Raw genomic sequence first — 16,501 nt, 5'->3', positions numbered from 1 at the left:
TTCACTATAGTTGAATATTTAAGATATTCAAACTCCACTAATCATTAATAATTAATTTATAACAAAAGTTACCTTGGGTATTCCAATTAGGTATTTAGGCCAAGGAAGGAACATGTTTGCTACTTCTTTAAAATATCTGCACGCGTCAAATGAGATTCAGATTTTAGCATCCTCTTGCAGAATTTCTAAAATCAAAACCCGAGCATGTGAATTATTGTAGTCCTTGCAAGGAACTTTGATTGGACCCTCATGTTCGTACAGATATGCTCGGGTCACAATGTTGTTAATATTATTAGAGCAGAGATATACTAGTTGATCACGGGCTCTCTGTTCATCAAAATTGTACAGGAGAGGTGGCTCATTGAGGGAAACAAACTCCTCAGTATAAATGAGTGATCCACCCTCATCCTCACGAGCGTATTGCTGTGGAACATACGCCTGATCAGCCACCTCTGCTTCTTCCTCTTGTTGGGCAATGTTTTTCTTCTATTAAGGGATTTGATTTTGGCTTTTAATTTCTCAATCTCCCTCTATTTCTGAGCCACGTATCAGAAACTTCCCTCTTCTTCCTGTCAAACAGTTTAGATGCCTTGGCAAGGAACCTGCAAATCAATAAATAAAATTATCTATGATTTATTTTGTATAACTAAGAAAACAATATTTCTTAGTTACTAGCATACCAACAACACTGACATGTCCAGGATGCTCTGGTGTCCTAAGGGCCTTCGTCAGGATGTCATTTTAGCCATGGACCTGAACTTGTCCCTGAGTAACTTGCTCCTCTAATTGAGCCTAATGCACATATTCAAGCAATTAGTATATGATTTCCTTTTCATCACTAACTAGGGAGAAAGATTGTACATAACAAGGAAGACATGCCATGAACTATGACAACTACTTAGAGATCTATGTGGATTTACTCCATCCGCAGACAGACCGAGACGAGTATGTCTTGGTTCAGATTTGAATTCATGATTTATATAGTTTACTTTTTCTAAGCTTGGGAATCTGCAGGATGTCTGAATTTTCCATCTTTAACTCTCTTGGTCTCATGCCAAATCAAATTTTCAGATTGTTCTACACTACGATATAATCGTTTCAGTCGCAGAATCAAAGGCATGTACCACATCACTTTTTGGGGGATAAGTTTCCTTTCTCCTTACTCTTATTTACTTTATGGCTCGATAAACCACAAGTCAGGCAATAATCCATGTCTGTATATTCCTTACGATATAAAATGCAATCATTCGGATATGCTAGAATTTTTTCATACTTCAATCCTATGGAATTTAAAGTTTTTTTCACTTCATATGTAGATTCCGGGAAGCATTTGTCAAATGGAAAGATATCTTTAAAAGCAGCTAAAAATTGAATAAAACATTTATCGTTCACTCCATTTTTTGCTTTGATGTTGTAAAACTTTACCATTGTTGGTAATCTTAGTTTTTTACAACCATCGAGCAGGGGTTTATCTGCATCACTTAGAAAGTTATTAAATTTTTTAGGATCATTAAGAAATTCCTCCTGTGCTTCATTAAGCAAGTCCAATGGATGATCATCAAAATCATTACCCTCCATATCATCTACCACCCGCTTCCCTACTGGATATTGATCATCAGCTAAATGTTCGTCATGTTAATACCAAGTAGTATAACTTCTATTGAAACCTCATAAATAACATGGTCCTTAATCATTGTAATATTTCCTTTAGATCTATTACAACAATTTACACACGGACAATGAATACGTTCGGGAATTTTAGAATTCTTTAAGGCAAACTCTAAAAATGCATCGAACTCTACTTGAAATTGCAGTGTGTCTCTCTCCTCACGCATTCATGATTTATCCATAACAAATATCCTAACAAAAAATTTCAATATTTAGTAACTAATTATAACTAGTTACTACTTACACAATGTAACTAACTAGGTTTCTCTCAATTAATTCATATTAATTTATACATTACTATAATTCTTGTTTCAGTTTGGTTCATGTTATTAGGTTGTATAAGTTGTAATTAACTAATTAGGGTAGTGTTTAGTTGATTGGAATAGATTCGAGAATGGAATAATTTTTCCTAAAGTGAATCTATTTATTTGTTTGGTTTGTCATTTATAATTGATAAGTTTATATAAATGTGTATATAATTATTTGTATTATGTCACCTTATTTTCTTACAGCTAGAGAGTACTTAACTAGTTATCTATGTTAGGTACTTTTCCTTCAATATTTATATTTTTTTAGTAAAATTTATCCTAATTCTACTAAAATTTTGGTAACATAACGGCTGTAATTGGACGTTCCCAAAAATATTAAAAATGTCTAAAGTAACAAACAAAACAAATAAAACAATACAAAAAAAACAAAATAACATTAATAATACAAAATTTATCCACCCATCTGACCACAGTACATGTATTACTTCACTACGGATGAATATTTAAGATATTCAAACTCCACTAAGCATGCATTGATAATTAATTATAATAACAAAAAGTTAGTGAATGTATATACTTATAGCAAGTTAAAATCCGATCAACATTGAAATATGTCAAAGCTCAAAAATTACTCACAACCTACAATATAATGGCATACAACGAAATTAGAATTTTAATTATTTAATTACTTACTAGTTATTAAAAAATGTAACAAGTTACTAATTACTAAAATATATAGATTAATTTTTGAAAAATTAACATACACTTATACATATATAATCAATCATATCATTAACACAATTTTAAAAACTTTAATTCTAAACTAATTAAATCCCTCCTACCTCATTCTCATTCACAATAAATACATATACATACAAATATATTACTTAGAATATATACAATACAACTACAAAATTTACACAAATAATATATACACAATATATATAAACACATATTCAATAAAACACAAAATATATATATACATATATATTATATCAAGCTAATAAATATTTACCTTATAAGCGCAATCCAACAACCAATTGCGACAAAAATTCGGCTACCATGTACACACAACAACATAATGTTAATAAGATGGTAAAATCCAAAAAAAACAAATTTAAAAACGAAAATAAAGCAATATACATTAATAAAATGAATAGAAATCATATCTATACCTTAATGGATGTTGAGATTCAACGATCTCTATACCAAAATCAGTAGCCGGAGTTATACCACCACATTTTTTTAATGGGTTGGGTTATAGTGATAGAGGGGAAAAAACTAAACTTTTTTACAGTATAAGTTTAGGTATTGAAAATAGAAAATTTTAAAACAAAAATTGAGTAAAATTGTGAAGAAATGAGGGAGATTAATGATTTTTTAAGGGAGGTTGGTGAGGGTTTTGGCATGGGTTATGGTTCTGCTATGGTGGCTATTTATCTTGGAAGGAAGAAGACGAAGTGGGCAAGATGAAGTTTGATATCGTGTATATATATCGTCTATGGCGCTAGTTATTAAAAAATAATCGACACCATAAGGGCACAGTTTACTGACAGGTGTGCACCTATGGCGTCGATTGTTTCCCTAATAACCGATGCCATAGGTGTAATAAAGTAAGCTGGAAAATTTTCAACTCCCAACCGACAGGATAAGTATTATTAATTTTTATACTTACGGTTTTTATCAAAAACCGCCTCTAAATGTCAATTTCGAACAAGACGGTATTTTCACACCTTTTAGCTTCCTTTTTTTATAAATTTAGTTGAAAAAACAGCCTCTAAAGGCCCACATTGTAGTAGTGTATAACCACCAAATCTCAATCCTTTTGATACTCTAATCCTTTGATCCTTCTAAAAGGACTGACTTTGAGTTTGAGTATTCCTTTTCTTTTTACTTCAGTTGAGATTTTTCTTTATATTAGGAAATAGTTTAAATTATTCATGATTTATTAACAGTGTAATAATATCTGCATCATTTTTCAAATTTGTACATATACTAGTAATAAACAAACCTTATACCATTGAATGTTAAATCTCGAGTATGACAGAAGTATTTTGATTGAAATATGTGTTATCCTCATCATCAACAGTGAGTGACGATAAATAGCATGAATTAGATTTAGATGATGTATGGTCATGGAGGCAAAGCACATGGACTGGAAGTGGAAATAATTAGTTTGCCTAGAAGGTACTTATATGGCATTTTCTGGCAGAGAACTATAATTGCAAAAGCATCTAATTTTTATTGACTAAAATCTAGAAATAAACATTGATGGGACATAGTAGTGTCATGAATATTCGTCTGTGCCTTGGTCGTGGATAGTTATATACAACTAGGATTTTGCTTTTTCTATAACCGGCCCCATGATAGTAATAGAAGTCAAAGAAACAGTAGTGAGAATTTTTTAAAATTTTTTATTTTTTTTTCTTTAATATCCTTCACTTTAACAAGAAAAGTTGCAAACAAATACTCATACTGTGAGGTCCATGTTTTCGGCCAAAAAGTTCACCAAAGATGTCAAAATAGAGCACTTTCTAGCTCAACAAACAGAGTAAAATGAAATGAAAATGGGATAATAATTTAATTTGCACGTTCAATGTTAGCTAGTGGTATGTTGGATTTCCTTACCAAAATTCGTGCCTCTGTTTTCAAACCGAAGTATGATAGATTTAAAGTGAAGCTGGTAACACTTGAATATTTATATATGACATCGAAAGTAAACAAAAAGAAAAAAAAATGTTTGTTGTGTTTTGTAAAGCTGGTGGAGAAAATATGTAAGCAGGAAACAGTATTATCAAAGCATGCGTACCATGAGTTTGCATGCCTTAAAAAATATAGAATGCAAAAAGTGCAATAATATTTTATTACATATGTACCTTGTAGGGTAAACTGTTGAGTTATTTTTTTTTTTTTTGAAAGAAAGTAAACTGTTGTGTATATTTAATACTGATACAAGTAGTGGGATACTTTAGTGTTTAAACTTATATAATATATTTACATATATCAAGTATTAAATTTAAAATATTATCTAATTTGATGTCTAGTATTAGTAAGTACGAAATTCGAGTAGATAAATATGCCTTGTTGGCGAACATAATTAAAATAATTTTGTTGTGGACCCTAAAATAAGAGAATATAATATTTAGGATATAAGGTCGATATAACACAAATATCACCATCTATTACCTAAACTAGGAGTGTTCACAAAGTATTCGTTCCAATTCAATTTGTACAATTCAATCCAATCCAATTCGCAAAATGCGGATATTCGCACTTGTGTGGATTAGATTGGATTGAAAAATCTAAAATCCGCACTTGTGCGGATTGGATGTTGTTTGACCTCAAAAGTAACCGATCCAATCTAATCCGCATTTAATTATATATAATTTTAAAAAATTATAATATATAATATATATTAATTAAAAAAATGCAAACTTTTAATTTCTTAATCTTTTTTAGTAATATATTAAGTTGGTGCATTTTATTTATTTTGTAATAAAAAACACAAGAAAAATAATTTTTATTCACATAGACACATACACATAAAGTTTAAATATATATATACTAGCTTATTTATTTTGGTAATAAATACATATAAGTATATATATATTAATCTATATATATTGGTTTAATTTGTATATAAATAGATATGGAAATAGATTATTATTGGAGATTAAGAAACAATAGTTTTTTTTTTAAAATTTTTTTCTATGAAATATTAAATAATTTATTATTAAAAAAATAACCGATCAAAAATAACCGATCCAATCCGCACTATTGCGGATTGCATTTAAACTCTTATGCAGATCGGATTGGATCCAAAATATGAAATCCGCACTTAGTGTGGATTGGATGTTGTTTGACCAAAAAAGTGCGGATTGGATCGGATGAACACCCCTAACCTAAATGCTTTTTGATTATTGATAATCTAGTCCAATATCAAAGTTTTTTAGTTAATATAAAGATTTTTTTTTTCGGCTAAACCCTCTCAACTATAATTTCACTTGCACTTAATTCTCTAAATTTAAATTTTGACGGTAAAACCTCTAAACTACTAAAGTGCTTGCAAATTTAAGGTGTCATCTATTTTTTATAATTATTGACCAATATAGACTACTTATATATGTGTACAATTTTGTACATGTGTCAAATTTATATTGGTACACCTAATATTATTATTTTAAAAATATAAAAATTCTTTCAAAATTTATAGTATTTTTATTTTTTTAAAAACATTTTTTTATTTTTTATAATTTTATTTAATTTTTAAATAATAATATTAGGTGTACTAATATAAACGTGTCATCTGTACAAGAGTGTACACATAAGCAGCCCATAGTGACAGTTAATTGAATGACACCTTAAATTTGCTACTAGTTCAGTAGTTTGGAGGATTTTACTGCCAAAATTTGATCTTGGAGGGTTAAATGCAAGTGAAATAGTAGTTGGGAAAATTTTGATGGAAAAAAATTCTAATATAAATTTAAAGCTATTGACTTGCCTATGTAGTAAATGTATTTATTTAACGAAAATTATTGATTTACGGTCTTTTTTAAAACTAATACCGTTAAATCAATTAATTAATTATTTTTTTAAAAAAATAAATATTAATTTAAAAGTATCAACAAAATTAAATAATTATTTTTTTTATATATCACTCTTAATTTAAATTTGTATTAAACCTTAGTTTAATTAATTAATCATATTATATAATAAATTTATTAATTATATTATTTAAATAATTTAAACTTATTTACTTATTTTATTGTTTAATAAAATTAGTTAGATTTATTTTTTATAAGTAAATTTAAAATTTAATTTTATATTATTAAAAAAATATATAATTGAATTATATTAAATCTAATTTAATTATTATTGTTATTATTTAAATTAATAATTAACTGGTGAAATATATATAATAGGGGTGTTCATAAAATAGTCGATCCAATCCAATCCGCACGATCCAATCCGCAAAGTGCAGATATCCGCACTTGTGCGGATTGGATTGGATTGGAAAATTCAAAATCGGTACTTGTGCGGATTGGTAGTTGATTGACATGTAAAAGTAACCGATCCAATCCAATCCACACATATTTATAACAAAATTAAAAAATTATATATAAAAATAACATTTTAATGTAAAGAAAATAGTAATTTAAAAGTCTAATACATATAATACAATTATATTGCAAAATTTTATAGATAAAATGTATATTCTATTCTTATATATTTTTTTTCAACATACAATTTCAAATAAAATTAAATATTTTTTTATATATACAATTTTTTTTTCTTATTTTGAATTTGTTATTTGTTATTTTATTTATTTAATGTGTTGTTGAAGACATAAAATAACTATAATTTGTTTTATTTTGTTGCTAGTTATGTGAAAAAAAAAATATTTTTTTCATAAATATTAAATAATTTAACATTAAAAAGTAACCAATCCAAAGTAACCGATCCAATCTGCACTTTTGCGGATTGGATTGGATTGGATTTGATCTATTGTGCGGATTGAATTGGATCCAAAAAATGAAATCCGCACTTAGTGCGGATCAGATGTTGTTTGACCAAAAAAGTGTGAATTGGATCGGATGAGCAGCCTTAATATATAACTACAAATAGGTGAAGGCTTCAGTACTGATGGGAGAAGTATTAATTATGCTTACGACGATATATAGTTTTGTGAAGAAATCCTAGTTAGATTTTCATTACTTCTTGTCTTTTTTCTTTTATTCTTTTTAGACAACTATTACTGTAGATGTAATGGTACAATGTATCTATTAAATTGTTATTATAATGCATACGATAAGCATTAGCACCTAATCTTTTGCATTAGTTTCTTAGTAAAACCGCCGATTTCTTAAGGTAGCTCTGGGTAGATGCATAAAGAAGAAATAATTTTGATGCATTGAATATGGTGGCATGTTGGCCAAGTGGGGGAGGACAATTGTAGGAGTTATTTTTTAATGAGGAAAAAAATGTAGTAGGGAGTATCAAACACATAACTTTTTAGTAGGGAAATTTTATTTTGTATGCTGACATATCTTATATCAAAATTTACATCCCTAACTAATTTATATTAAATAACTTTTTTGTATGCTGACAAAATATCTTATATCAAATTTACATTCCCAATTAATTTATATAAAATAATTTTTTGCTTATATATTTTTCTCATTTTATCTTGCCTAATTAAAAAAAAAAATTGAACTAATTTCTCTCTCTCTCTCTCTCTCTCTCTCTCTCTCTCTCTCTCTCTCTCTCTCTCTCTCTCTCTCTCTCTCTAGGGTTGTACAAAAATTTTCGTAAACCGCCCAACCCGAATAACACGCCCAAACCAAACCGATAAAAAATACAAACCGACATAACTCGACGAAATTCTAAACCGCCCAATCATTTAATTAGGCGGGTTGAAAATTGACCCAAACCGCCTAATTAAACCGCCCAACCAAATTTAACCCGATTTTTAATTTTTTTATATTTTATATATATTATATAATATATAAATATAATAATACATAACATATATTAAAAAAAAAAGTCTCAAATCCTAAAATTCTTTCTCACATATATTGTGTATTTATGTGGTTAATTTTTATTTTAGTTGAAACTTAAAAAAAAAAAAAAAAAAAAAAAAAACCTCTTAATTCGGTTTGGGCGGCTTAACCCGACCAAACCGCCTAAACTGTCGGTCGGGTTAAGATTTTTTTTTTAATTGGGTAGGTTGCATGCAAAATTTTACAAACCGATCTTTACGTTGGGTTAGAAAATATGTAGTATAAACCGACTAAACCGACTGATGTACAGCTCTCTCTCTCTCTCGGTGGAACTGCCGGACCTCACCATCGAAAAAAATCACACATTCACCTCAATAATGGATAGGTGTTGTCTAAAGAATTTCTTAATCATTTTAGATTAGTATATGTAGTTTATTTTCGATAGATCTGTGTGGTTGTTGTTTGTATTGGTGTTATTTTACTAGTTTTTTTTCTTTGAAATGGCAAGATCTAGTTATCTCGCAAAACTGAGTTTTTTAACAAATTATCGATGCTTTTTCGATTATATATCGATATCTTCTCGATAATTAGGGTAAGGAGGTAAGGGGTGACAATTTTTAACACTTTTTCAATGGTATATCAATACTATTTCGATCCAGGATAAAATATAGCAAAATTAATCACAAGGTAAAATCATCAATAAACCAACGATATACTATCGATAAACTATTGATAATCAATTAAAATACCAAGCTTAAAAATGTTAGTCTGCCATCGATATACTATCGATAAACCATCAATAATATAGACTATTTATAAACCATCAATAATATATCGTATATCGATGGCAAGCTGATATTTTTTTTCTTGGTATTTTAATTGATTATCGATAATATATTGATGGTTTATCGATGATTCTGCCTTGTGTGATTAATTTTGCTATATTTTGTCATGGATTGAAAAAGTATCCATATACCAAGGAAAAATTATCATCCCTTAGCTTCATACCCTAATTATCGGGAAGATACCAATGTATAATCAAAAAGCATCAATAATTTGTTAAAAAATCCTGTTTGGCTAGAAAATCAAATCTCGCCATTTCAAAGAAAAACCAACAAAATAACTCTAATGCAAAAAACTACACAGATCTATCGAAAATAAATTATATACTAATCTAAACGTTTAAGAAATTTTTTGAACAACACTTACCTATTATTGAAGTGAATGTAAATGGTTTTTTTTTTTTTTTTTTGGAGAGAGATCAGTTTAATATTTTTTTTAACTAACCAATGATAAAATGGGAAAAATATGTAAATAAAAAAATTATAAATAAAAAAATTATTTTATATAAATTAGTTGGGATCTAAATTTTAATATGAGATTCTTTTAAGCATACAAAATAAAATTTTCCAATCAAATATTTGGCCTACAGTACACATTCAAAGCCTAACCAGATGCGTTAAAAATCCAGAACTAGAGTGAAGACAAGCTTACTCCATGCACAAAACATTCAAGTTAAAAGGAGGTAACCTCTTTACTCCATGATTGAGCAACAATACCTAAAAGACAAACACATTCAGGCCACTATACCTTCTTTGTGACCAATTTTGAGATGCTTAGACAACAGAGTATTGGGTATGGGAGGTAGTAATAATTTTACACGAGAAAACAATGGAGATTAATTGCATTCATATGGATGCAGATAAAAATTGATGTCAAAATACTCAAAAGGCATAGCACCGTTGTTCTTTTTCTTTTCTTCATTTTAATGTTCTTGCTTGCCAGCAATGGAGAATGAAATGAAACATAGAGGCTTGAATACATAAGGTCAATGTAACAATACATTTTATGTACAGAAAGAACACATCCCAAATCATCTTAAATGTACTTTCATTTGTCAGCTATTCTTCCAGTCCCGGAAATTATCTGAACTGTTATTTTATTGTACATACTATGTAGAATTAATTTTGGAAGAAGAAAAGAAAAAGAAACGCAATCTGCTTTTAATAAGCAACTTGCAAATTCATATCACATACAAAATGTAAAGAAAAAACTGTAAATAATTTGGAATGGAACCAACACCATTAGTTATAGATCTAAAAGGCCAGAAACTTAAGATGAACTTCAGAATCAGCAACAACTGCTTGTGGATGCATCAGACTGGGGCACGCTCTCTTTAAAAATATTCTTTCTGACCCCTCTAGAACCCTCAGCTAAGAGGCTAGGAGTATCCAAAATCTGACATGATTAAGATCATGAAATTATTATCATTTGTGTTAGTGTTACTCAGTTCACTACATAGTTTCCTAAGATCACTAAATTATTATCATTTGTGTTACCCTAAAGGTACACAAAGGCAATCTGTGTCGCCATCAATTTAACCATTTTTCGGTTCTTTAGGATCTTAAACACTATAGAAGTTTCCTTGGAAGATCAGCCAAGGCCAGAGTTTACACACATTTGCCTGTTCGTGTTATTATATCTTAATTGAGCCACATAGTGCAATATGATAAAACATAGAGTTAATAACGTGTCATACCTTCAAAACAAGCTCTTCAAAGCACTGCTGTACATTAACTCGAGTTTTGGCACTGCACTCGATAAATAGGCACCCACATTCCCTAGCAAAGTTTATTCCCTCCTTTTTTGTCACAACTCTGTCACTTTCCTGAAAACAAAAATTGATCCAGGTAATCAATCATATGCATGGCAGGTTAACAATACTGTAATCATCTAGAAGCTGGTCTTCAATCAACCCAACATAGTTTATTCTATTCATGTTGGAATCAATCAGGAGTAAGATGTCATGTAGCCAGTGTCAAAACATTTTTACTAACACATGTCTAACAAAGCAAAGTAATAACGCAAAAGAAATTAAATACAATAATCAAAATATCTTATAATTCTAAAAAAAATCATATCATTCTCACCAAGTCAGAATATTAAAACATTGGAGGTACCAATGATGTAGATGTGACTATTAAGATATATCAGAATATCACTATTTAATTGCATTACGATTGATATTCTGATATATTTTAATAGCCACATCTACATCATTGGTATGTTAATGAAAGGAATTATATTACCAAAAAAAACACCTCCTAAAAGGAAAGAAAGGATAATAATGTCTTAAATAGTGAATGAAAGTCATACAATCAACATAAGGTTTCCTTAGTAAATAATGATCTCTTATAATAAGAACTTTATATTAAGATTATAACTACATAAATTAGATATTAATCATGAAGACAATAATCTTCACAGTTCAAACTCAATACAGTAACTCTTCCTTAATCAAGTGTCAGTGGAAACATTTGGGTCATTGTACTCACATGCGAGAACACTATTTACATATGCATACAGGAAGAATTAGGATGGAGAAAGCACAAAGGAGTACTGGTGTTATGATGTGCACTGAAATATCATTTCCTCCATACAGCAGATAAAACAAATAAGTATGTCTTAATAGTGGGAAATATAAACAAAGCTTGATTCTGTCAATCCTCACAAGAAATACCTTATCAACTTTGTTCCCGACAAGCATCTTGATGCAGTCTTGATTTGTTGAGTAGAGTTCTATTTCCTTGGCCCATATTTCGGCGAGAGCAGTGAATGTGTCTCTCCGTGTTACATCATAAACTATTATAAAACAGATCAATATTTTACTGAATCGGCAGAATAATACTAATAAGAAAACTAATTACAATAATTTCTGATCCACATGAACAGAAATTATCCATCATATGGTTTCCACCTTCTACTAACATCAAGTTAAGATTACTGCTATATATGGTCCATAAAATATGACACCGCAATAATTAATTCAACCACATGCATAAATATTTTCTATAATTTATGCAGCTGAAGTTAAATCTACGACAGAACAGATTAAATGATATACACTGCTGAACAATAAACAATATACACTCCATTCAACCAATGGAGAAACTTCTTCCCACTTGTTCCTGGAGTGTTCTTTTAGTAACATACCTTTGGCTAGATTGCTGTGTGAATTTGGGATTCAGTGGTATATGCCCCAAACAAGCAGCCAACTGATTATGTACAAACTCAAAGATGGTCGGAGAACCACACAACTGCGGACAGCAGCAATCATGGCTGTAGTTTGGGATGTTTGGTAGGAAAGAAATGGGTGTACATTCTAAGGAGTTGAAATGGGGCTGAAGATGTATGGGGAAAGATTAAACTCTGGGAGGGTTTGAGGGGATATCTTTTCAAGATTTGACCGGAGAATGGAGTTGTTTTACAATAAGAATTTTGTAATTGTGTATTATTAATTTTTAGTCTTATTTATGCTTTTGGTCAAAAGCTAAAACTTAGCTTGTAACCACAGTTTTACCATAAGTGATACTCCCGAATAAAGTATGAAAGGAGGTCAGTCTAAGACAAGTGACCTTTGTCTCTTTTTCTAGAAAAATAAAATACGTAGACCAGAATAACAGCGAAACGAAAAATGAAGTAAGATTTAAAATTCAGCAGAAAATTATTTAACTGGAAAGGAGCAGATCCAGTTTTAGATTTCAAACCAGGACAGGAATTGAAGAAAGCCAGTAATGATAGTGGGGCAAGAGAGATAGCTGTCACTTCTTATATCGAAGAGCTTTTCTATAATTTCTCAAATTAGTTTACTAATGAGCACTTCAAATTCATTCTAATATCAAAAAACAAAATGGCATCACAGTGCGGAATGAGATCTTAGATGACAAAGGACTTGAGCTTAATCATTCAAAACTTTTTTTGTGATTTTTATTATATTGTTATGACTTTTAATCTGGTCATAATACTGAAAATTAGTTAATAATAGAGTAAGGATTGCATATCCATTTGATGTTAGACAATAGACTATGCTGATTAAATAAATTAGGACAAACTATTGAGTTTTCCCATTGTTACTTCTCTTGTTTCTCTCTAGTTATTCTACCATTTCTATCAGTTTCTCATCCCTTTATCTTAAACCCATATTTATTAGTCCTGAATGAGCAACATATGATTCATCATCCAACAATGACAAATTTATGCTCCTCAATGAAATAAAAATAAAAACCAACATATATGAAAGCATGTAAAAGTCAAACTAGAGTGAGAACAATTTCTTGTAAGCAAGTAATTATGTGCCCAGCCAAATTGAAGTTCTCTCTTCGACTTAACTTTTATGCATGTATGTGAGAAAATATTTAATTGACCTTTCTGCTTTTCCCAGCTTAACAGATATTGAATAAATTTTTCATTTCTCATTAAGAACTGTGCCAACTAAAATTTCAATCAACTGCATGTTTCTTCAACCCCCATCTCAACATCATTTCTTACATTTACAAGAAAGATTGTCGAACATTGAAGAGTGGGACATTTTAATAATGTTTGTTAGAGAAAAAATAAAATAAATAAATTTATATATATATATAATATATAATATAAAAGGGATCTTGACACTGTCTCATGAATGTTTCAGATACTAGTGTCCAGATGATCAATTTCTGGATCTCAAATGGCCAGTGAAAAAAAAAAGGAGATAAGAGTCAAATTTGACTATTAATTCATCTTAAGAGTTCGAATAGTCATAAAATGAAATAAGAATCCAGCTCAGAGTAAAATGCTGCATTGTAAGGAACTGGAAAGCTTTTTTTAATATCCAAAAGACAAACTTGGCAAGTGTCAGGTCGGAGAGAGATGAGGATTTATCCCACATGATCATCTATAGCTGAATATATATAAACCATATTTCTACGAAATGACAAACAAACAACACTATCTATAATCAAATTTCTTTTCAGAAACTAGGATCCCCACCTAACCCTACAATATTTGGAGACCATGAAACTATAGCAATTGCTATGTAGGTACTTAGGAGGGACACAAACCTCAGACCTTGTGGGAGCAAACCACATGTCTGACCATTTTGAGATACTCTTCTTCGGTACACTATCTATAACCATAACAAAACAGAAATTTTTTAAAAACAAAGATATCATTGTGGAATATTAGGTCTATAATGGATAGATAACAGGCCAAGTTTCTCAATTTCTACAGTAATAAAACAAACTGACTAAATCACACACGTGAATAACTGAAGCACCAGCTTATTCCTTGGTTTATCTAAGACATACATTACAGGAAAGCCACCTTACTTGAGGTTTAATCTACTCATTTATTGCAACATCCCACTTACAGCTTGCAATTTGAAATCCACACATTTAAAACTCGCATAAAAGAAGAAAACAAATATAGTAGCTGAGGTGACACTTACCCATGATGATCCCTTGTGCACCTCTGTAATACGAGCTGGTCAATGTTCTAAATCTTTCTTGCCCAGCTGCATATTTAAAGAATCAACATCAGTTAAGAAGGTCAACCCTCCATTTAGGAGGGAGCAGGGCTATTGTGGGTGGAAGAAAAACAGCAACAATAGTGATAAAGCCAAACAAATTTAAAGGACATTGAAAATTTATAGCAACTGTCAACCAATATGAACAGAAGTTCTGCTATAAAGAACATTGAAAAAGGGGAGGGAGGTTAAAATAGTGAAAGAATCTAGAACAAAAAAGAGAAAATAATAGATTTACTTATATGGATTCACATTTCCAAAGGTTAAGGTTAAAAAAAGAAAAAAAAAACTAAACTTAGTAGTTGTAATTATCCACAGTATAGCTCACTGTGTGAGCACAAGAAAGCCAAGAAGTTGTAAAATCTCTCACAAAGAACCTATTTGCTAGTTCAAGGTGCCGTAATCAACCGACCCACCAATGCAGGAGAATAGTACATTTAAGAGAAAGAACAAAATTCAGAGTCAATAGTACAATTCTACGAGAAATATGATACATACTGTCGACGTCATAAAGACAAAAGCTGAATAAATAGCTAAAACAGCGGATAATACTGCAATTTCAATCATTATGTGCACCTACATGGCCATTTTAATTATTCGCTCTTGTACTTTTGAGGGAAAATAATGTTCAGAAAGTTTTATATTTATACATAAACGATTTTGAGAAATGGAAAAATTTTGCAATCAGTAATAAATAAATTAGCATAAAGGATTTGAAGAAATGGTCATTTGTAGAAACATTCAAAAATGTGCGTCCTTAACATGAAAGCAAAAATATAATAAGATCATGATCAGATTTATGAAGCTTGGATATAAGATGAATTACTTACCTGTATCCCAAATTGCAAGTTTCAGCTTTTTCCCTCCAATGTTAACATATTTCACCTTAAAATCAACACCTAGAAGAAATAAAATAAAAAAGAAAGAAAAATTCATGGAGAGCTTTATCAACCAAAAGCAAAAAGGAAGAAAGTAAGAAAAACAAAATAGAAATGGATTGAAGAAATTTACCTATGGTGGGAGAGAGATCTTCGAATGAGTCGGAGGTGAAGCTGAGAAGAAGACTACTCTTGCCTACGCCTGAATCTCCAATCATCAAAAGCTTGAACAAGTAATCGAATTCAGTTTTATTAGAAGAAGTTTCCATAGTTGTATCAGATTTGAACCCTAAAGCTCTTACTTCTTTCTCGCTTTTCAGAAGAATTGATCCACAAATTTTGATCACTGCGTTCTTAAGTTATTGTTGAAAGAAGAAGATCAATCAGATTGGACCCTTTTATTTACCAAAAGGGTATAATTGTCATCCTAAGATGCTTCTACGGTGTGCACCCCCAAAAAAAAAAAAAAGTGCACCGATCCGCATTTTTAATATCTCAATAGATTTTTTTTTTTCTTAACTTTAATATCTCAATGGTTATAATTGGGATGTGTACATAGGTTTATGGGTAACTTTTGGAAGACTCTTCCTTCGAGTTGTGCTAGGGTTTTTTCGTGCGCCACCATAATTCAATTATCGTTGTCGTCGTCGTTGGCATTCGGCGTTCTCGTTCCTTCGGGATCCGTAACCCCTGGTGACCGTTGCTCTCCATTACAGTCCACTTGAAGCCTGCTGGTTCACGCCGTTAACGGCTTCGCACATCAACAGATTGACCCAGTAATCATCACTGCCTACTTCGCCATTCTACATCTAGACCTTCCTCAAGTAGGTATGTATCACTTCC

The 16,501-nt window shown here is 30.4% G+C and overlaps 1 protein-coding gene across 1 annotated transcript; it reads right to left on the bottom strand.

Moving 5' to 3' along the window:
• Positions 1–10,232: 10,232 nt before the first annotated feature.
• Positions 10,233–16,153, bottom strand: LOC115714224 (ras-related protein RABC1). Its single transcript, XM_030642822.2, has 6 exons — positions 15,792–16,153; positions 15,611–15,679; positions 14,703–14,768; positions 11,958–12,079; positions 10,977–11,105; positions 10,233–10,675 (listed from the first exon to the last, which is right to left on the bottom strand). The coding sequence occupies exons 1-6, from the start codon at positions 15,925–15,927 to the stop codon at positions 10,568–10,570; spliced, it is 630 nt and encodes a 209-aa protein (XP_030498682.1). The 5' UTR covers positions 15,928–16,153; the 3' UTR covers positions 10,233–10,567.
• Positions 16,154–16,501: the final 348 nt, after the last annotated feature.

This window comes from Cannabis sativa, chromosome 4, assembly GCF_029168945.1.
Source record: "Cannabis sativa cultivar Pink pepper isolate KNU-18-1 chromosome 4, ASM2916894v1, whole genome shotgun sequence".
NCBI classification, from domain to species: Eukaryota; Viridiplantae; Streptophyta; class Magnoliopsida; order Rosales; family Cannabaceae; genus Cannabis; species Cannabis sativa.
This window is presented reverse-complemented; position numbering and strand designations above follow the sequence as displayed.